This window comes from Emydura macquarii, unplaced genomic scaffold (genome assembly GCF_026122565.2).
Source record: "Emydura macquarii macquarii isolate MOO-44397 ecotype Brisbane River unplaced genomic scaffold, CSIRO-AGI_Emac_v2 contig_1305, whole genome shotgun sequence".
NCBI lineage: Eukaryota > Metazoa > Chordata > Testudines > Chelidae > Emydura > Emydura macquarii.
This window is the reverse complement of record NW_027131442.1, coordinates 439,511-461,851: the sequence shown is the minus strand read 5'-3', so window position 1 is coordinate 461,851 and position 22,341 is coordinate 439,511. Positions and strand designations below refer to the sequence as shown.

At 40.3% G+C, this 22,341-nt stretch overlaps 3 protein-coding genes across 3 annotated transcripts; 1 reads left to right on the top strand and 2 right to left on the bottom strand.

Moving 5' to 3' along the window:
* Positions 1-2,802: 2,802 nt before the first annotated feature.
* Positions 2,803-8,405, top strand: LOC137154843 (olfactory receptor 5AR1-like). Its single transcript, XM_067550692.1, has 2 exons — positions 2,803-3,701; positions 8,321-8,405. The coding sequence occupies exons 1-2, from the start codon at positions 2,803-2,805 to the stop codon at positions 8,403-8,405; spliced, it is 984 nt and encodes a 327-aa protein (XP_067406793.1).
* Positions 8,406-10,114: 1,709 nt separating this feature from the next.
* On the bottom strand, positions 10,115-11,053 carry LOC137154781 (olfactory receptor 5J3-like). Its single transcript, XM_067550593.1, is given in 1 exon segment — positions 10,115-11,053. A coding segment is annotated over 1 exon segment (939 nt).
* A 5,275-nt stretch (positions 11,054-16,328) lies between these two features.
* On the bottom strand, positions 16,329-17,486 carry LOC137154780 (olfactory receptor 5J3-like). The gene has a single exon (XM_067550592.1). The coding sequence runs from the start codon at positions 17,289-17,291 to the stop codon at positions 16,329-16,331; it is 963 nt and encodes a 320-aa protein (XP_067406693.1). The 5' UTR covers positions 17,292-17,486.
* Between the last annotated feature and the right edge of the window lie 4,855 nt (positions 17,487-22,341).

The window sequence follows — 22,341 nt, the reverse complement described above, 5'->3', positions numbered from 1 at the left end:
GAAGGATGCGGGAATCCAGCTATGGTGGCCACAGTATGGGTGAAGCAGCTGAAGCTTGTTGCCATAGCTGCAATTTCCATATGTAAACTGACACTTCTGGGGCAGGTCCACAAGTTCTGGACAGGGGGATTATATTGTCCTGAAAACACTGGGATGAGCAACAGTGGCTCCAGAACTTTTGCATAAAGAAGCAGATGGCTTTTGAAAAATCCCACCTAGGATCTTAGACCAAGATGGTCAGTTCTAGCATGACAATTGCTGATGCAGCATGGTAATTTCTACAATCCTCTGTACTCTGCTCATTACAAACTCCTTTCTATGCTGTGTCCATTCTTGTCATGGCTTCAGTATCACACTGGCTTAAATTTGGTGTAACTCCATTGATGTTACTAGAGTTACTCCAGATTTACTTTGGAACAAATACAATCAGAACCTGGGTCTAGTTTTGTGAGGTCAGAAATTCTCTCTCTCATAGCAAATTAAGTTGAATGAAAAACAAAGTAGGGTTCAGCGTGAAGAAATAATCCATTGTGACTAACAACTTCCACCCAGTGTATTAAAGTGATTTTCACTGTATATTTTGAGCAAGGATGTAGTACTCAGAGATCCTTTGGGGATCCATTTCTCCCAGTGCTGCTGAGAGTATTATAAATTTTGCAACCAGTATGTCATCCTCCCACTGTGGACTCTTTAGAACTCTGTACAGAGCAAAGAAGAGCTCAGTAGAGAGAACTCAAAGTTAAGAGAAAACATCAGGAAACAGGCTCAGCTGGTTATTCAGATATTTTGTTGCTTGTGTTTCATCCTTGTTTGGTGTCCTCCTTTCAGACTATGCGATGAACAGCTGGGAATTCCTTCCAATTCTTCACACAGATCTTCGGTAAATGTTTCTAGAATACACTCCAAAACCCAACCTGGGTCTGTATGAGATGGGGCTCGTTGAAATTTTGTCACTGAAATATTTCATTTTCAATGAAAAAATGGCTTTTCAATTAAATGGAAATATTCCAAGAAAAGGTTGCATATTTGTTGAAAATTTCAATTTTTTTGTGGAAAAAAGAAATATGAAAAAAAAAGGTAACATTTTTGGTTTGTAGCAAATACGTCTGAAAACTGACAGTTTTTTTAAACTGACTGACAGTTTTTTTAAACCAAAAGAGCTTTTGTTTTTTCTTCAAAAACAAAACATACATATTTCCTATGAAAATTAATTAGTTGTCAACCAGTTCAAATAATATTCTTTTCTGCTTTGTTTTAGTATTTTCATTTCCGTAATGTCCTTGGTTTTGTATATATATTTCTTTGATTATTTGTTAATCAAATTAATTCTCAACTCTTCTAATTCCCATTATAGTTTACACGTTGTTAGAAACTAAATTGTTGCTATATGCTGTATACACAAACACTGTTGCATTCTAGTGAGAGGAAATATGTGAACTGACAGAGATTAATATAGATGAAGAAAAATGTTGGCCAACCACAGAAAAAAAATGCTAAAGTGTAAAGCAAATGGGGTAATTTTGTATTTGTCTTGCTAATGCGAAATGGCCAAATCTTTTTCAAATATTAATGCTGCTGCTCATTTCTCATGAGAAAGACAAATACAGAATTATGGTCAGAAGTTGTGATAACATCAGGAGCTTATTGTGCTAGACACAGTACAAACATATATTAAGAGGCAGTCCCTGTGAAGAAAAGCTTTCAATCAAATTTGAAAAAGAAACTTGACAGATGGTTTTGAGAGAGAGAAGAGGGAAGGAGGACAAGAATGAAGTAATAAGATCATGTAGTTACACAGTCTGATGAGTTTAGAGTTAGGTCCAACTACATGGATAGAGAGAGAGATACACTGAGTCCTGGTCTACATACAATTTTTGTATAATTGTAACTATTTGATTTTGGGATGTGATTTTTCTACTGGAGTAATTAAGTCAGTATCACCAACCCCCTTCAATATGTGTGCAGTTTTACCTGTATCAAAGTGCCTTACACCAGTATGCCAGCTTATTCCTCTTCCTATATAGGAATAAGACAAACTATTATAAGGACCTTTATAACAGTATAACTGCATACAAACTAGTGAGTGATTACACTGATTTAACTATATTGGCATAGTTAAACCAGTTCAATATTTGTGTATAAAGAAAAGCCCTAAGGAATACTACAATCAGATACAATCAAGCAGACTCCTCTCTATGAGGACCTTTGTTAAAGTCAATGGGACCCTGCAGGGGTGCAGAGCTGATACTGTAAACATTCATGTCTGTAGACACCTTTACACATATGAGTAGCACTGCCGAGTTCATTTGGAGCATCCCATTAGTCCCAGACATAAGTGATGATTTAAGATTGCTCCAGCCCTTGAGTGTGGACTTTCCTTCCATATTTAGGACCTGTTCTATTTGATACCATGAGTCCTATAGTATGGTCTTCGGCGGCTGGGGAAAATGATGATGTGTACATTTTAGAAACCACATAAAGAGATGTAATGTAACTTCATGGTACATACTGTAGTGATGTAAAGATCTTATGGCCCTTCATTGGTCTAATGCTGCTTTAGGCTCAGGGGTAGTGGTGAAAACATCTCTGCCTTTAGAGCAAGACTCCAAAGAGAGCTGAAAGAAGAAATGCCTGTGTTACCATTTTTATACATTTGTTTTATGTTTAGGAGGAGGAACTGAGGAACTTTAGGGAGAGGATCAGAAGAACATTCCCTGCATCTTCCCTACATATTAATTTGTAAGGAGCAGTGCTGGAGATATATCACCTGTGATACACCCATCTCAACAATACATGCTAAAAATGGCTGGTGGAAATAGCACTGGAGTGACTGAGTTCATTCTCCTTGGACTAACTGATTGTTTGAAGATTCAGATCAGCCTCTTTATTGTGTTTTTATTAATCTATAGTATCACTGTGGCAGGGAATCTTGGGATGATCGTGTTAATCAAAGTGGACTCCCGCCTCCACAGCCCCATGTATTATTTCCTCAGCAGCTTGTCTTTTGTAGATTTTTGCTACTCCTCTGCTGTCATCCCTAAGACTCTGACAACTTTCCTGACAGGGAGGAAAGAGATTTCTTTCATTGGATGCGCTGCCCAACTCTATGTCTGTGGTGCGTGTGCCATTAGTGAGTGTTATCTCCTGGCCGTGATGGCATATGACCGTTATGTAGCCATCTGTAACCCACTGCTCTATACAACTACTATGACCAAGAGTATCTGTGCCCAGCTGGTGATTGGGTCATACACCATGGGCACTGTGAGTATGTCAGTGATTATTGTCTCAGTGTTTAGTTTGCCTTTCTGCAGCTCTAATGTCATCAATCATTTTGTTTGTGACATCCCCCCGCTGCTATCACTCTCCTGCACTGATACCCGTAGCAATGAAATTATCCTTTTTGCTATAGCAGGCTTTGCTGACTTAAGCACTATTCTAGCAGTCCTCATCTCCTATTCTTTTATCACCTCTGCCATCCTCCAGATCCGCTCTGTTGAGGGCAAGAGCAAAGCCTTTTCCACCTGCGCCTCCCACCTGATGGCCGTCACCATCTTCTACGGGACTCTTTCCTTTGTGTATTTACGCCCAAGTTCCAGTTATTCTCTGAATACCGACAAAGTGACCACCGTGTTTTACACAATGATAATTCCCATGTTAAACCCATTGATCTATAGCCTGAGGAACAAGGAGGTGAAGGATGCCCTGAGGAAAATAATAGACAGAAAAAATATTTTCTCCTTTCTGAGGGTAACATTTTCTAAAGGACCTACATGACTTAGGAACCTCAATCTCATTGAAATAAATAGGATGTAGTCTTCTGAATCTTTTAGGTACTTTTGATAATTATTGTCTAAATGTCTTTGTTCACATTGATCTGAGAAAATGGCAGTGAACTCCATGGTGGGGAGGAATTCCCCCGATTTTCCTGTGACATTGTGTGACACGAAGACCCAGGTTGATTGACTGTATGACTTAAAGCTGGGCAAATAATTCTTTTTTTGGTTTGCTGGAGTTGTGAAAAATTGAAGAAAAAATCTGTTTCAGGTCAAACTGAATTTGAAAATTCAGAAACATTTTGGAAATTGGAAAAGCTCGTTTTTGGTCAAGCACAACATTGTAATATGACCTGAAATATTTTTTTTCCAGAAAATTTTAAAGGTCCAGATTTACAGAATGACTTGAAGGGAAGGGGGTGGTGGTGCCTTCCTTACAAGCTTTACACCTGTTGGGGGGAACACCCCCATACCCTAAGGGAAACATGGTTTTGGTTCCTCTCTGTGCTTAATGTGGAGAAGGCATTTGAATGTAGGTTTCCCATGTGGTAAGAAAGTGTCCTGATTAGGGTGACACTCTGGTGTGAGTCTGTCCTGCTGAAGCTATTTCACACATCATAAACTATAAAGTTGTCATTGGGCAGGAAAAAGAGAGTAGGAAGGAATCTATAGTCTGGTAGTTGGGGTGCCCTGCTGGGGTGTAGCAGATCTGAGTTCATGTCCCTGCTCTAACCTCCCCAGGATTGTTTAAAGATCTGAACTGAAACATTGAAACATTTTGATAATACTAAAATGAAACATTTTGTTTCAAACCTGCCAACCTCCCCAGAATTGTTTAGATTTTCAGGCATTTTTACTAAAGGAAAGGAAAGGATTCACAAAACAGAAGAGTCAGTGATGATTGTGCATTCCCTTATAAACTTCAGTCCATGGATCAGAACTCTCACATGGGATGTGGGAGACTCAGATTTAGTTCCTTTCTCTACCTCATGTAGAGAAAGAATCTGCATTTAGGTCTCTCACATTGCAGAAAAGTGTCCTAGCAAGTGGCTATGGGATATGCTGGCATGGGATTTTTTCAATCTCACCAAATGAAGCTGTTCCACTTTTTATAAATAACTATCAAAACTTTTTAACTTTTTCGGTTAGGTCAAAACTATTCACTGAACTCAACACAAATAATTTTGTTCGACCCAAAATTGTGTTTTTCAGTGACTAAACTATCCATCCAAAACCTTTTGTCCAGTTCTCCATATTATGCTTCTGTAAAAACCGTTATATTGGTTGACAGCAAAGACTGACTTGAGGAACCTCCAGGGATAAAAGCATGAGCCTTTAAAGCCTGAAGTAAAGAGCAAATTTCTAATTATGGGAATTGTAACAGTCTCAGATCTTCTGTGACTTAAGAACATGAGGTAATACATCATGACCAGTGGGTGGGTCACATGTATGCATTATGAAGATACAATTATATTGTCACATGCTGACCATATACTTCATATAATACAGTGTAATATCATACTTTTTTAACATTAGCTACATTCAGAGATAAATAACTAAGATAAAATGGAATTATTGTTGAGAAAACATTTAAGTAATATATGGCAAAATACATTACAAGGATATTCTGGTTAACCTCCAAATAACCCAAAACAAAACAGCATTATAAACATAAGGAAATTTGGAGTTAGGCAAAAATTAAATAAATAAATCCAAGCATATTAAGTACAAAAATGTTCAGTTAAGGCATCCATAATCATAAATCTGTTCTACAGTGACATGAAGCCCTGATCTTAATTTCTTTGTTTTTTTCTTATGGATCCTGCAAACATTCACTCATGATATTACAGTTTAGAGGAGTCTCTACTCTTGATGGTAATGGGTGTGATTAAAGACAATGGATGTTTCCTTAAATCTTTAAGAAGTTCACAGACAATGGAAGTGTTTTGCTTTGGAAAGCTGGTGTATTTGTGCAGTGAACACATCATTTATGCTCTCCTATTTTCTTTGTGAGGCCTGGTCTACACCTAAAACTTAGGTTGACCAGCTGCATTGATCAAGGCTGTGAAAAAACTCACACCCAGTGTGATGTAATTAGGTTGACCTAAACTTCACTTGTGATGCAGCTAGCAACCACCTCCTGGAAAGGTGGATTAATGATGGATTGATGATGTCTATTGATGTACGAAGCATCTGCACTACAGATGCACAGCTGCATCTGTATTCTTCATACATAAAGAAATTCAGGGACCAATCTGCAACAAGTTTTAATCAGCATACTTTCAGTTGCTTCCCTATCCAATAGCTGCAGTGGCTGGTGTGGTCTCCAGTGCAGGTTAAGGAAGACTTGAGGTCTGTGTTAACTTATGTCCCTATTTTCATGGTCTCTAAGGTTTTTTTCAGAGATGCAGAATAGATGGAGCACAAAAACTCCCCATTCACACCTGGTCCCTCCTCTGTCCATCCCCATGCTGCCCCACAAAGCTCCTTGTGAATGGGCCACTTGCAGAAATGGTACAGAGCTGTCAAAGCCTGTTTGAAGACCTCCTGAGCTGGTGGTGTTCTCTGGGTCATGAGGACATGATGATCCCTTTGTACTACCAGACTATCTTGGCTCTTTGTGGGAAGTGGATTACTATGCATTATACAGGTGGCTCTGAGATCCATCTTTACTATACTCATCTAGATTTAAAGAGACCCTTTAAAAATCACCCCATTACCTTCAATATAGAAGCTCTACATTTGGATTTCCATGTCCTGCAAAGTTTACTGTTTACATGTTTCATTCTTTAAATACAACTGTCTCAGTCTTTTCAGCTGCTTTCCAAAATGGTTACATCTGAAAAGCCGTAACTCCATTTCTGAGTAAACTTTTTCCTGGGAATCTCTTCCCCACTCCCTCCACCCTCCTGCCAAAGAGTTAAGAACTGATAAGTCACAGAACTCCTTGGAGGGTTTGAAATCTATGTATCAGGACCATGGTGCTGAGATTCAGCAGGAAGAGCCTCGTTTTCATCCTTTCAGAAAAGTTACCTGTAAGCTTCCTGAGCATAATCTGGATCATGTTCCCACTAGTAACATTTTAAGTCACTTCACCTTTTCATGCCTAAGTTTCCTCCTATGTAAAATGGGGACCTTGACCTACTTTGCAAGGTGCTTTGAGATCTTCTGAAGAAAAGTGCTAGATAAGAACTATGTATTATTACTATTATTCATGGTATTTACCCTTCACGTGGCATTCCAATAGTACGAATATTCCTAATGTGTACTTAATATTTTAATGGCTGATCTAAGTTGAAATGCATTGGTTATTTTTGTATGAGACCTATACACATTTTAAACTTTCTGTCAACAGCATAAGCAGTAATCAGAAACTCTGCAGTCTTCTGGATTGTGTCACTTTTAATAAAATTCAAAATTGTGTCACTTTTTATGAAACTTCATTTAATTTATGCCTTTAAATCTTCTTCTCTGATGTTCTCTAAATGCAGATTTTGTCAGTCCACTGTAGTGCAGAAGTGGAATAAGGTACACAAGATTATGGTGAGACAGTATGGTCCAGCTAGGCAGAGACTGAAGACTGAGAAAGATTGAGGGTTGAAGATGATTGGATTCTATTCTCTGCTCTGCTGATATCTCACCCTGTGACCCTGGGCAAGTCCCTTCACTTCTCTGTGCCTCCTTTTCCCCATCTGGAAAGTGAAGAAATGTGGCTTTTGCAAAGTACTTTGAGATCTGGATTATTTTATCAAATGCATGCTGATTTTAACATAGGGATGGTCACAGGAGGGAGCTATAATCTCATCAATCAGTGGAATGGTACTGCTATAGAGGCTAAGGATTTTTCAAAATATTACAGAGATGAAATACATGGCACCGGGAAGTTCTGCACGCCATGATCCTTTGGTCTGGTCCTCAGTCCTGTTCCTTCATTTTCCAGTCCTGTGTTTCTCAGATTTGGGCCTTGTCCACTTGGATTTTTATACATTTCTACATTCCATATTACTTAACTTTACTCCTGTAAGGTTTTAGCACATCAAACATTTGGGTTTTTTTTTTAACGTAACCTGTATATTACAAATGCACAAATTTCAATTTACACAATTTTTGTTGCTGTTTAGAAAATCTCTGTTTTGTTTTGTTCCATATAATTTTGCCCCTAGATTTTCCCAGTAAAAAGGGCTTCTTGATGTTACAGTGTAGTTTACCTCAGAACTTTCAACGGAACAGATTACCTTTGTTCTGTCAGCAATGTCATTTTAAGCATTAGCAAATCTATATAAGAGAAGAGTTGGGAGAACTACACTCATCAACCCTTTAGCCTACAGTAAACTCATCTAAACTCACTCACTAACCATAATTATAAATTATTCAATTATTACTAAGTAAAATCTTAATCTAACCATTTAGCGATTCATCATTTTTATATTTCAATATCGTAATTTAACTTAAAGGTATCATCATGCCCCTTTAATCTATTGAGTGGGGTGGGGGTGGGGGAGTTACAGAAAACATGATGGCCCTTTTCTCTCAACATTTCTTATCTTCTTTATCACGGATTTTCAAAGGACTTTTTCATTCAAACTCCAGTCTTATATTTGTGAAACATTACAAAACAAAAAATTTTGTTAATAATTTTCCCTGTGTTGCACTGTGAGGGATATCTTAATTTTAGGGCCTTAATAAAAAGTTGTTATTCAAAAGGATTTTAGACATTATCATCACCATAATATCATCATAAGGTTAAAGGGACTTTTTTTTCCTCGGTACTTTTCAATTTGCAGTATGTCTCTTTCCCCCAATGTTTTAATGGTACTCTGGAGTCTTTGATTATAATCACCAAAGAAATTATCCTCAGAGGCATTTTTTTGTTCTGATTTGTTCTTCTTGTTGTTCTTTCAAGTTTTCTCTAGATGATCCAGGTTGACTCTCATTCTTTTCAGTGAAAAGAAGTATGGGCCTGATCCAAAGTCAGTGAAGTCCCTGAAGGCTTATCTATACAGCCCCTTAGTGCATGGCAAGTAGAGATTAAAATCTACAACATACAAGGTGGCTACACACTTAATACCCATGTAGACCCTGCTGCTGTGCAGTAAAAGTTTGGTGGTGCATTTCGATCTAGGTGATTTCTACATAGCCCTGCAGTTCGGACTACAGGGGTAGGAACTGCAGCACATGGATGTTGTTAAAGCAAACTAAAAGATACCTAGTTCATTTTATATGAGACCCTTTTCAAAGAGGACTAAGGTACCTTTTAATTCCGGCAAGCATGTCTAAACAGGGGTGTTACAGAGCAGAATGCCAGTGCACAGTGCAATTCATACCCTGGGAGTCCAAACTGTGGGACCATATATACAAGCCGCTTGCTCCTGTTTGAAAGCACAGTAGATCAAAGTGCACTATGGAAATTTTAGAGTGTAGCAGCAGGATCTGCATGGTCATTTAGTGTGCAGCAGGCTCGTGCAAGGAAAATGAACACCCCAGTTTTCCACACACTAATTGGCTGTAGAGACAAGCCCTAAGAATCTTCCAAGAGAATGAAGGGGGGCAATGTTTGGAAAGGATGTGAAGATCACGACACAGGGGAAAGGAGAGGAATAGCTGGAGAGGAGAGAGGAAAGGCAGCAGCTGAGAAATGCTAGGGGAAGAAGCAGAGTGAAGGGAAAGTCCCTGAGAAAGATAACAGGCAAAGAAGATATAGGAAAGGAGAAATGCAGTAAGCACAGTATACACCTTATAGGATCAATTTTTATTTATAGAAAGTTTAATGGTAAAATATTACAAAAGACAACTGTGATTTTACCTTCCCCACCCTGACACACAATGGGCCAGATCCTCAGAGGGTTTAAATCCACATAGCTCGGTTCACTCCACTGGAGCGATGCTGATTTATACCAGCTAGTGATCTGGCCCTATTGACTCCACATGAGTGACACTAACTTATTTATACCAACTGGAGCTATGGCCCATTGACTCCAGCCGAGCTATGCCACTTTACACCACCTGGGGTCTGGCCTTATTGATTCCAATGGCGCTACAGCCTATTTACACCAGGTGGGGATCTGGCCCATTGACTCTAAAGGAGCTACAGTAATTGACTAGAGCTGTGGATTTGGTGCACACATTCTCTTAGCTGAGCAAAGATTCGAACACAGATCTCCTAAATCCAGAATGAATGCTTAATACAGTCAACCATCCTTCCTTAACTCACCCATGGGCTAGAAGTCGCAAGAATAAATACACATACCAATACTGATCCTGTCTAGTCCTGTTTAGCTTGTGAAACCTGCTAGGGTCAAGGCACAACTGCAAGCATCACCATGTGAATCCTCTAATTATAGTCAGTGGAGAAATATTTTCTGGCTGAGCACTTTCCTCAAGGCGTCCTTCACCTCCTTGTTCCTCAGGCTGTAGATCAGGGGGTTCAGCATGGGGATCACAATGGTGTAAAACACAGAGACCAGCTTGTCTTGCTTCACCGCATCCATCCCCCCTGGCTGCACATACATGAAGGTCAGTGTCCCATAGTACAGCACGATGGCTGTCAGGTGGGAGGCACAGGTGGAAAAGGTTTTGTGCCTGTTCGTGGCTGATCGCATCCTCAGGATGGTTGAGATGATGTAGGTGTAAGAGATGAGCACAATTGCCCCATTCCCTACCACGACGAGGGAGGAGAAGATGAACAGAACCACTTGGGATATGTACTTATCTGAACACGAGAGACGCAGCAGAGGAGGAATGTCTCAGAAGTAAGAGTTGATTATATTGGGGCCACAGAATGACAGCCCAAAGGTGCAGCTGCCTTGGATAAGGGCATTTGCCAAGGAAAAGAGATAGGAGCCAGCCACAAGCTGCACACAGAATCTCTTGGACATGATGACTGTATACAGCAGCGGGTTGCAGATGGCCATGAAACGATCATACGCCATCACAGCCAGGAGGTAACACTCAACGGTGCCATAAAGGGTAAAGAACCACATCTGTATGGCGCATGCAGTATAGGAAATGGTTTTGCCTTCTTCTAGGAAATCATACAGCATCCTGGGTGAGATGATGGAGGAGTAGCAGATGTCAATGAAGGAGAGGTTGCTGAGGAAGAAGTACATGGGGGACTGCAAGAGAGGATTGGTGATGATCAGCACAATCATGCCAAGATTCCCCATCAGAATGAGCAGGTAAATCAGCAGGAAGAGTGCAAAGAGTGCCACCTCCAGTTCAGGGCGATCAGTGAATCCCAGGAGAATGAACTCGGACACCTGGGTTCCATTTCCCTGTCTCATCCTCCCAGCACAGTTTATCTGCATGGATAAGGTTGAAAGTCAAAATTATAGCAAGAAGCGTTACATTTGGACTATGTAAAAGAAGCTAGGTAATTAAGATAGAGCTAGATTCACAAAATAAGGCTGATTTTGGTATAGCTGGGTAATCAACAATATCTGGTTCCACCTTCTTTTGACAAAAAAATCCTTTTTGATTCCACATTTTCATTTAAATTTTAACGTTTCATAAAAATAACTGAAAACCAACTTTGTTGATTGTCTGTTTATTCACAACTGAAAACAAAAATGATCATTTTGATTTCTGACAACCAAACTAAGGGGAAAAAAAGCCCTTGGGTTCCCGCTTTTTGTTATAATGCTCCAAAAATGCAAAACAAACGAAAACAAACAAACAAACAATTCAGTTCTAGAATCTGGCTTTACACTTGCTCATCTTTGTATGAACTGAACCAACCCCCCTGAGACTTTATATGCACAGAGTCAATCCAAGATATGTAAGCCAATGATATAAGATTTATGCATGACTGAAGTTTGTATTTGTAAATCTTATTTACAATAAATGAATGTTGGCAAACAAAGATTTGAATTCTGCTATACAATATAAGTAAGATGCACACTATGAAATCAGTCTATGTCCTTTTTTATTACCTAATTATTTTGGGTTGACCAAAACTGAAATTAAAAAAATTCAACAAACCAAAAACATAAATAAAAATAATAACAATAATTACAAATAGAATAAAATGTTTTATCCAACCCAAAATCGAATGTTTCATTTTTGAATTTCTTCAGCTTTTTAAAAAATAATAGTAAAATTAAAGTTAAATTCCAAAAGAAGTCATTTTGAATTGAAAATTCTAAATATTTTGTTTAAACATTTGTAAATATTTTTTTTCAGATTTTTTCAACTCAAACAATTCAATGAATTTTCCACAAATTTGCTAAATCTTTCTGTTTATCAAATCTGCATTTTTCAGTGAAAGAAATGCATCTGAAAATTTTTGCCCAGTTCTAGTCCTTGTGATTTCTATTAACTATTTCTTCCCTCTGTTGTTGCCAGTTATATGAGAAATTTAAATAACAGAAAGCAATTTACCTGAATTTCATTCAGTCTCAAAATCTCAGTGTTACCTAGAGTACAATGGAGCTCTCTCTATTAATATCACCCTACTGAGTCCAGAGGCTTTACTCTTCGTTATTTACTACGATTCCAGTGTGGGCTGTGGACTCATGGGATGTTTCTCTGAACATAGATAAACCTCCATTGAGATTCAAATGTCAACAGCCTAGGCAGGCCCTTTACACATTTTGTTATTATAATATGCCCAGTTATAGCCCTTAGAATGTACATTATTGCAGCTAAGGCAATTAGTATATTTTATATTAGATTTTCTTTAAGGCAGTAGAGAGACAAGGTGGATCAAGTAGTATATTTTATTGGGCCATCTTCTGTTGGTGAAAGAGAATGTACCCCTCAGACCAGACAAAGGTTGGGCTAGTAGTCAGCCTTCTCACTGGTGAAGTTTTCAACTGGTCTTCCCCTGTTGGAGCAGAACAGTCCAGTGATCTTCAAATGGGTCAAGGGCCAGTCACCTCCTACACTGCTCACTTCCAGTGTCTTGTGGGTGATGTCAAATGGAATGAGGCAGTCCGACTATGCCAGTTCCAGTGGGAACTCAGTGAGAATGTAAAAGATGAACTAGCCTGTGTTGAAAACCCATCTGCCTAGAGGTCTCTATTGATCTCTCCCTGTACATCAACTCTCAGCTGCGAGAGCTGAAAGAGGAAAGAAGGGGCGGCCTGATGTTTCCATACCACCTGCTATGCCAAAACCTGCAGAACTGAGTCCTGTTCCCATGCTGGTTGAGCTGGGTCACTGATGCCTGGCCCTGGAGGAGAAAGAAGTTTCATAGAAGCTGAACCTGTGGGGCAATAGGACACACCCTTGCCTCCTGTCCAGATCAAAACAGCTCAGGAAATGGACCTGTCCAAGCCCACTGAGGGTGGGGGGGAGACAACCTGTGCATGACCAGACCTCCATGATCCAGAACCACTCCCCAACCTTCAAGTACTACCCAATTTGTGAACCAGGGGTTTCCCAGCATTTCTAATTGCTGTTGCAGTTGTGGGTCTTGGGGAAGATGATGCAGATCCCCCAAAACTGTCGATGATAGACTCCAGGGCCACTGTCAACTTTAAAGAAGCTAAGGGAGCCCAAAGCCTCCAGATCCATCTCCAGAAACATTAGTGAGCAGCATCAAGATCTATATAGCCATTCACTGTGCAGCAGGCTACTGCAGAGTAGATCTACACCCCAGCGTACCTCACACTAAATGACTGAATAGAGAACCCCTAAGAACTTTCCAAGGGAATGAAGGGGGTAGCAATGTGCATGGGGCACAGCAGAGAGAGGGATGAACTTTTTGGAAAGAAAGTGAAGATCACAATATAGGGAAACGAGAAAGAATAAATGGAGAGGAGAGAAGAAAGGCAGCAACTATGAAACACCAGGAGAAAAAGCAGAGTGAATGGTAAGATAACAGGGGAAGAGATACCAAGATATAGGAAAGGAGAAGTGCAGTGAGGAGAGACACAGCATACACATTATGGGATTAATTTTTATTTATAGACAGTTTAATGGCAAAATATTACAATACACAACTGTGATTTTACCTTTCCCAGGTAAAATGGGCCAGATCCTCAATGGTGGTAACTCTGTATAGCTCTGTTAACTCTGGTAGAATGATGCTGATTTACACCAGGTGGGGATCTGGACCCATTGACTCCAATGGAAGGACACGGATTTACTTCAGCTGTGGATTTGGCCCAGACATTCTCTTTCTCTTCTCTCATATACAGAATTAAAACAAACTGAGAGAAGTAAAACTTTTCTGAGATACTTAAGAGATATTGGGCAAGAGTATCACCTGATTTACAGGCTGTGTAAATGAACGACTCAGTTCCACAGGTGCTGCTTGGCTGCACCCCATGCAGAACTGGAGGCAATGGTGACTCTTACCAGCTTCATGCTACCTTTATCTCCAGAACTGCTGTGGCTGGCTTGGTGCTCAACAGACAAACGTTGATTATACACATTTTCTTGAATATATAATCTACATCACATGTTGATTAATAACGTACTTGCCCATAAAGGTTTGTCAGGTTTGGTGACATTGTGTCTATGGGAGAAAGGGCTTTTGGATGATACCCAACTGTAATTATATCTGATGACATTGTATTATCAAAATTTCCACCTACAGGCAGACCTGGAGCTGGGGCAGGGTGGATGGTAGGGGAGGAAAAGGGGACAGCCACACTACAGAGGAAGACACCATTGAAATTATGAATCTGTAGATTTTTATGAATCACTTGACATCATACTTAGGATTCCTGTAGCTTGTGCTGGTTTGTAACTATCCCCTAAGGGAAGTTACAATATCTGGCAAGCACCAGGTTCCAGCCACTCTGACTAAATTTTGTTTAAAAAAAATATCAATAAAAGCATGTTGATAAGGTTGAAACAGAATATTTTGGCCTTATCAGAATGGAACATTTTGATCTTTGATTTCAAAATGACTTTTCATTTCCACCTTCAATTTATTTGATATTATTTTGTAAATTATAATGTAAAATACATCTTTAAAAAAAACGAAGGTAAAATAAATAAAAACAATTAAATAGTTGAGATTGAAAAAAAATATTTAAATTGACCTGAAATAATCATCATCATCATCATCATTTTGTTTCATGGGAAATGTTGATATTTTGATGATGTATTCTAATTTGGAGTGATTTGTTTTGAAAGAACAGAATTTCCCTTGCAATGGAATGCTGAGTTTCAAGTAATTCCGATAGATAACACCACAGCACCTGGTGTCTGCCCCACGACAGAAGCCACTTAGGACAGTTTTACAGCTCTTTCTACCTCCAGAGATGCCCAGAGCGGCCTTAGCATGGGCTAGTTTCTGGTCTAGTTTCTGGTGTAAGTGAAGAGAGAACTGAGCCGATATCTGGGACTGTTTGCACACCATGGTATGATCCTACCACAGGCACACCTTGCTCTCTCTGCTCAGCTCAGACACTGGCTTTCTCTCCACTAACCCCTCTTAACCTGCCTCTGCTCACTCCAACACCCAGCATTTGCCCCTGTGGAACTCTCCATTCCCATCTGCATGCCTCTGCAGTGACTGCTCCACCCCGATAGCTTCTAGCTCCCCGTGGTCTCACCTCTGCTTTCACACCTCCTGCTCTTCCCTCGCACCTCAGCAATGCTGATTTTGATTCTTCTCATCCCATGGCATCATGCTACCCCAGTTCTGTCCCGCCACCCAGAGTGATTCTCCTGAACCCAACGCTAACATCACCTCTCTCCCAATCTTCACCAATGTATTTGCCTGCTATATCCTTATCTTAAAACCCACCTCTAGCCATCCATGCCCTCAGCCCTATGAGACTGAGGGCCTGATCCAACCCCCCTTAAAGTCAATAGAGAGGACCCAGTGGATTCAATGGAAGTAGGATCAAGCCTTTAAGCTCTGTTTGAGATCCTTAGAGATATCTATGGGGTATGGCTCAGCTCCAGGTGAAGAACAGTTGTGCTCAGGGATATTCACAGACCTCATCCCACTTGGATACAGGTAGATGATTTAGCTCCAGGAGAGAGAAAGGAAAGAAACACTTTCCTTTACCTATAGAACTAGCAAATATATTGCCTTAGAGAACGGATGTGTGAAGCTTCTCCCAGACTGACTCAGAGGGAATTATATCAACAACACTTTCTGATGGAGCTACCTTTCCTTGGAGGTCTCCCGTTATATCTAGGTACTTACATAGGCCTCACTACTGAATTACCTGAACCTCTCTTAATTAGTAAGGGATTTTACCCTTATAATACGCCTGTTAGGTAGGGAAGAGTCAGCCCCATTTTACAAATAAGAAACTGAATGCAAGGAGGTGAAGGATGTTTTCAAAAGTGCAGGTGAATTAGGAAGCTAGGTCCCAATTTAAAGAGTGCCTAGAACACTTGAACATTTTACCATTGCTCAAGGTCTCTGTGGAACTCAGAAGCTGAGTCAAGATTTAAACACAGATCTCCTAAATCCAGAATGAATGCTTAATATAGTCAACCATCCTTCCTTATCTTACCCATTGGCTAGAAGTCACAAGAATAAATACACATACCAATACTGATCCTGTCTAGTCCTGTTTAGCTTGTGAAACCTGCTAGGGTCAAGGCACAACTGCAAGCATCACCATGTGAATCCTCTAATTATAGTCAGTGGAGAAATATTTTCTGGCTGAGCACTTTCCTCAAGGCGTCCTTCACCTCCTTGTTCCTCAGGCTGTAGATCAGGGGGTTCAGCATGGGGATCACAATGGTGTAAAACACAGAGACCAGCTTGTCTTGCTCCACCGCATCCATCCCCCCTGGCTGCACATACATGAAGGTCAGTGTCCCATAGTACAGCACGATGGCTGTCAGGTGGGAGGCACAGGTGGAAAAGGTTTTGTGCCTGTTCGTGGCCGATCGCATTCTCAGGATGGTTGAGATGATGTAGGCGTAAGAGATGAGCACAATTGCCCCATTCCCTACCACGACGAGGGAGGAGAAGATGAACAGAACCACTTGGGATATGTTGGTGTCTGAACATGAGAGACGCAGCAGAGGAGGAATGTCACAGAAGTAAGAGTTGATTATATTGGGGCCACAGAATGACAGCCCAAAGGTGCAGCCGGCTTGGATAAGGGCATTAATCATGGCACAGAGATAGGAGACAGCCACGAGCTGGACACAGAATCTCTTGGACATGATGACTGTATACAGCAGCGGGTTGCAGATGGCCATGAAACGATCATACGCCATCACAGCCAGGAGGTAACACTCAACGGTGGCATAAAGAGTAAAGAACCACATCTGTATGGCGCATGCAGTATAGGAAATGGTTTTGCCTTCTGCTAGGAAATCATACAGCATCCTGGGGGAGATGATAGAGGAGTAGCAGATGTCAATGAAGGAGAGGTTGCTGAGGAAGAAGTACATGGGGGACTGCAAGAGAGGATTGGTGATGATCAGCACAATCATGCCAAGATTCCCCATCAGAATGAGCAGGTAAATCAGCAGGAAGAGTGCAAAGAGTGCCACCTCCAGTTCAGGGCGATCAGTGAATCCCAGGAGAATGAACTCGGACACCTGGGTTCCATTTCCCTGTCTCATCCTCCCAGCACAGTTTATCTGCATGGATAAGGTTGAAAGTCAAAATTATAGCAAGAAGCGTTACATTTGGACTATGTAAAAGAACCTAGATAGTTAAGCTGGAGCTGGATTCACAATATAAGGCTGATTTTATTATTGCTGGCTGGTCACAAATTTTTGTTTCAACCTTCCTTTGACAAAAAATAGCTCTTTGACTCAATGTTTTCATTGATATTTTCAGGTTTCATTAAAAATAAATCTGAAACTCACTTAGTTGTTTATTTGTTTATTGATTCGCAACTGAAAACAAAAACTATAATTTTGTTTTTCACAACGTAAATGTAAGGTAATAAAAGTTTTAAGGTTTCCATTCTGTGTCAAAATCCCCACCAAAATCCTAAAATATGTGACACATATGAAAACAAAGAACAAACAAAAAAAACTTCTTGTCAAAATTTTTGCAGAAAACAATTATATATTGTAATCAGTTCTAGGATCTGGCCTTCACGTTTGCTCATATAAACTGAACCAAACCACCTGAAACTTTATATGCAGAGTCACCCCAAGACATTGGTTTTATGGAACGTTTGGAAGACATCAAACAAGACATTTGCAAACCTGACAGAGCAGAAATTCAGGTGGGTTTCCATTGTCAGACAAGTTCTTGGACATTTTTTTTGGCTTATCTTATTTCCAGAATGGCTGGACCTAGAACAATTTTGTCTTAGACTGCCATTGGAGTTGATCCGGTCTAACTAAAGCATTTAGTTTTACTCTATGGCAGAATTAACTTCCAAAGACTTTTAAAACAGCAGGAACTTTCTAGACCTCATGGGTGAGAGAAAAGAAAAAGGAAAAAACAAACAAAAATAATAACTTTTCACTGTGAAGCAAGTGTAATGAATACTAAAACAATGCAGAGTTGCTCTCCTGAGCCTACAAAAAGCCTAAAACAACAGCTCTAATTCCCACCAGGGGCCAATTCCCTTTCCTATGGTCTAGTCTCATGGTTACATGTTTAGCTTCACCTCTATCCCCTTTCTAATCTCTCTGAGTGCCCCCTCTCAGGTGTCAAGCTCTGTGCCTTTACCTGCCCCAGGGTGGAATCATGCAATTCTTCCCCTCTTAGACTGGAGTCTGGACTCCAGTTCACTGTGTGTCTACGATACTTATCCAGCAGATCTGGCTGGATTTGGCACCTGCAGTTCTTCCTTTTGGGGACCTGTGATTGGCCCCAAGAGGCAGCTTTCCAAAACCAAAGTGTTCTTTATTTTGCAGCAGGAACAAAGCATTTAGAGATGGATTTTAAAATGACAAACAGTCTGTACACGTATCTGTCTTACCTAAAGGCTTCTCATCCATTAATATTCTTTGGGCCAGGAAAGTAAGAGTCTAAAACTGGCTTTGTTGCGAGGGTATTTATTCAGCATAGAGGAGACCCAAATTCAAGCCTGTGATTCATTTTAAATTAAGATCGGGTGTTTAACATCTGCTCTCGGAATTGTTCTGAAGAAGTTCTATGGCCTGTATTATACAGGAGGTCAAACTCCATGGTCACAATAGTCCCTTTTTGCCTTGGAATTTATTAATCCAATGACTATTTATTGATAAAAGATAAAACAGCTTCAACATGAAAGATTGAAAGAGACTTACTCCAGAATATCCCATAGGTAGGCTTGGCAGAATTTATATAATTTTGACATATAATATCGATGTTTATTTTTAAGAATTTTTTTCAATTTTTATCTATTTAAATTTTCACAGTTGTGGGAAATTATGGGGTGGTCAACCAATAATTATTTAATAGCAATAGACATTAAGCTTCAAAAAATGTTTAAGCTTTATAACCATTAAAATATAAATGTTTAACATCACATGTCAAATATACACAGTAAAAATCCTTAAATGAAATACTAATACCTTCTCAAGCAGCATTTTTCTGGTCTATCTGTAAATTTGGATTATTATTGATGGAATTTTTTTTTCTGTTTGCATGCATACAATGAAATCAACATTTACTGACAAAAATTGAATCCTTCCAAGACCACTCATAATGCAATGGTTAGGGTACCCTCCTCCAATGTGGTAGACCCAACTGCAAATCCTTTTTCCATATCAGGTAGAGGAGGGTAATGAACCTGGTTGTGTGCTCTAACCACTGGTCTAAAATTTATAACGGAGGCCATGGCGACAGCGCATTACAAATGCATGGGAAAAGATTCAAAACATTTTGGTGTCAAAAAAAACTTGTTTTGTTCAACCTATAATGGATTTTTTCAATTCACTATCTCCCTCCCACAGATTTTGGATTCAAAATCCAAACAGATGTTGCACCCCCCCCCCCCCCATGCTACCTTCCCCCCAGCTTTTTGGAATTGCCAGAAAACTGAAAAATCAGTTGTTTGCTCATCTATATTTATAACACAGGATAGGTGGCCGAAGATTGCACACCCTACTGTGACTTTCTACTCAGATAATTCTCCATCAGTGTGATTAAAACTTACCACTGAGACAATCAGGGATCAATGGAGGTTGGCATTTGCTCATGATTTTGGCTTCTTTTGGGAATGTCCAGTAGCTCAGTCTTGTCTTTCCATTGTCACCTCCATGGAGAAACCAGAATTTTTTCTGATCTGCTCGATACTAGATATAAATCTTCTGAGTTGCTGATGGTCTTAATGTCACCTGAGTTACAACAATAAAATTAAGTCTTACCATTATGTACATATAATATCGATGTACAAAAAGATTTATGCATGACTTTAACTTGAATTTGTAACTATTATATTTCTATACAATACATTCACAAATAGAGATTTAAACTTTCTTATACAATGTATGCACATTATGTAATTGGTCTATCTCCCTTTTTATTCCCTAACTGTTTGGGGTTGGCCCAAAATGACATTAAAAAAATCAGCACAAAAAAAACCCTTTAACAATAATAACAATAATTTATTACTATTTCAGGTAGAACAAATATTTCAGCAACACAAAATGTTACATTGCATTTTCAAGTTTTCTTTATCTGTTTAATAATATTAATTTATTCATTATATTAATTAATTATGGATAATTTAATAATAATAAAATTAAAGTAAAATTCAAAATGAAAAATCATTTCAAATTGAAAATTCTAAACAATTCATTTAAACATTTCTAAATAATTTTTTTGATTTTTTCAGATTTTTTTTCAGTTGAAACAATTCAATGTTTGCCATAAATTTGCTAAATGTTACAGCTGAGCAAATCTGCATTTTAAGTGAAAAACATTTTGTCCGTAAAATTTCACTCAGGTCTATTTTCTGTGATTTCTGCTTGCTGTTCTTTCCCTGTATTTTTGCTAGTTATATGAGAAATTTAAATAATAGAAAGTGATTCATCTGAATACCAGTCAGTCTCAGAATCTCAGTATTACCCACAGTAGAATGGAGCTCACGCTACTAATATCACCCTGCTGAATCTATAGGCTTTCATGTCTTTTATTTACTAGGATTCCAATGAGACTGGACTTGTGGGATGTTTTCCCTGAACATAGATAATCCTCCAGTGAGACTCAACTGTCAACAGCCTAGGCAGTCTCTTTACACGTCTCGTTAATATAATATGTCCAATTATAGCCCGTAGAATGTACATTACTGCAGTTAAGCCCATCAGTATATTTTATATTAAACTTTCTTTAAGGCAGTAGATACCAGGTGGATCAAGTGGTATCGTTTATTGGACCATCTTCACTGGGTGAAAGAGACAAGCTTCCGAGCTTACACAGATTATTGTTTCTCTAATATCCCAGAACCAGCATGTCTACAACAACACTGCAAATGATATTTAAGGCAACAGGACAGTCATGTGGTAGAAGCATTAGTTTGGTCCTCCAAAACTGGGGTTTTAATTCTTCACCCTTGGCCTGTGTGCAGGAGTCCCTGGAGGAAAGGGATCAGTGTCCAGGCTTCTCCCTCTGGGTCCTTCTCAGAGGGGGACCACCTCTCCCGGCTACACACCCCCCCTCAAGCCCAGGTCCCGGTCTCCGGGGCTGGTCTCCTCCAGTACCCCCAAGCGGGAGAGCGCATCCGCATTGGCATGTTGTCGGCCCGCCCGATGCCATACTGTAAAAGCAAAGGGCTGGAGGGTCAGGCACCAACGCATAAGACGAGCGTTAGACTCCTTCATCTGATGTAATCATGTCAAGGCCACGTGGTCTGTGACCACTACAAAGGTACTACCAAGCAGGTAGTACCGGAGGGCCTCCACAGCCCACTTCACGGCTAGGGCTTCCTTTTCTACCACAAAGTATCGTTGCTCCCGGGGGAATAGCTTCCGGCTTATGTACAGTATGGGGTGTTTTTCCCCTTTGATCTCCTGGGCCAGGACCGCACCCAGTCCCACGGTTGACGCGTCTGTTTGTACCAGGAAGGTCTTCTCAAAATTGGGGCTATATAGCACCGGTTCTCAGCACAGCGCATCCTTGAGAGCCTGGAACGTGCTCTCACACGGTGGGGTCCAGTGGACGTGTACCGGCTCAGTCTTTACCAGGAGATTGGTCAATGGGGCCGCAATGGTGGCAAAGTCGGGGATGAACCGCCGGTAGTAGCCCACTAGTCCCAGGAACTGTCGGACTTGCTGCTTGGTGTTTGGAGCAGGTTGTCCCCTAATTGCGTGTACCTTTCCCACTAGTGGCCGGACCTCTCCTCACCCCAGGGTGTACCCGAGGTAGGTGGTTTCTTGTCACCCAAGGTGGCACTTCTTTGGGTTTGCGGTGAAGCCTGCATCCCGAAGAGTCCTGAGTATGGCCGCAAGGTCGTTGAGGTGGTCCTCCCAGCGTCGGCTATACACCACAACGTCGTCCAGATACACGGCCGCATACTCAAGGTGGGGCTGCAGAAGTTCGTCCATTAGCCTCTGGAAGGTCACAGGGGCCCTGTGTAAACCGAAAGGCATTCTTGTAAACTGAAATAGCCCCTGAGGCGTGGCAAAGACTGTTTTTTCTTTGGATCCTGGCTCCATGGGTATTTGCCAGTAGCCTTTTTTTAAGTCCAGGGTTGAAATGTACTGAGCCTCCCCGAGCTGCTTGAGGAGCTTGTCTACTCGGGGCATG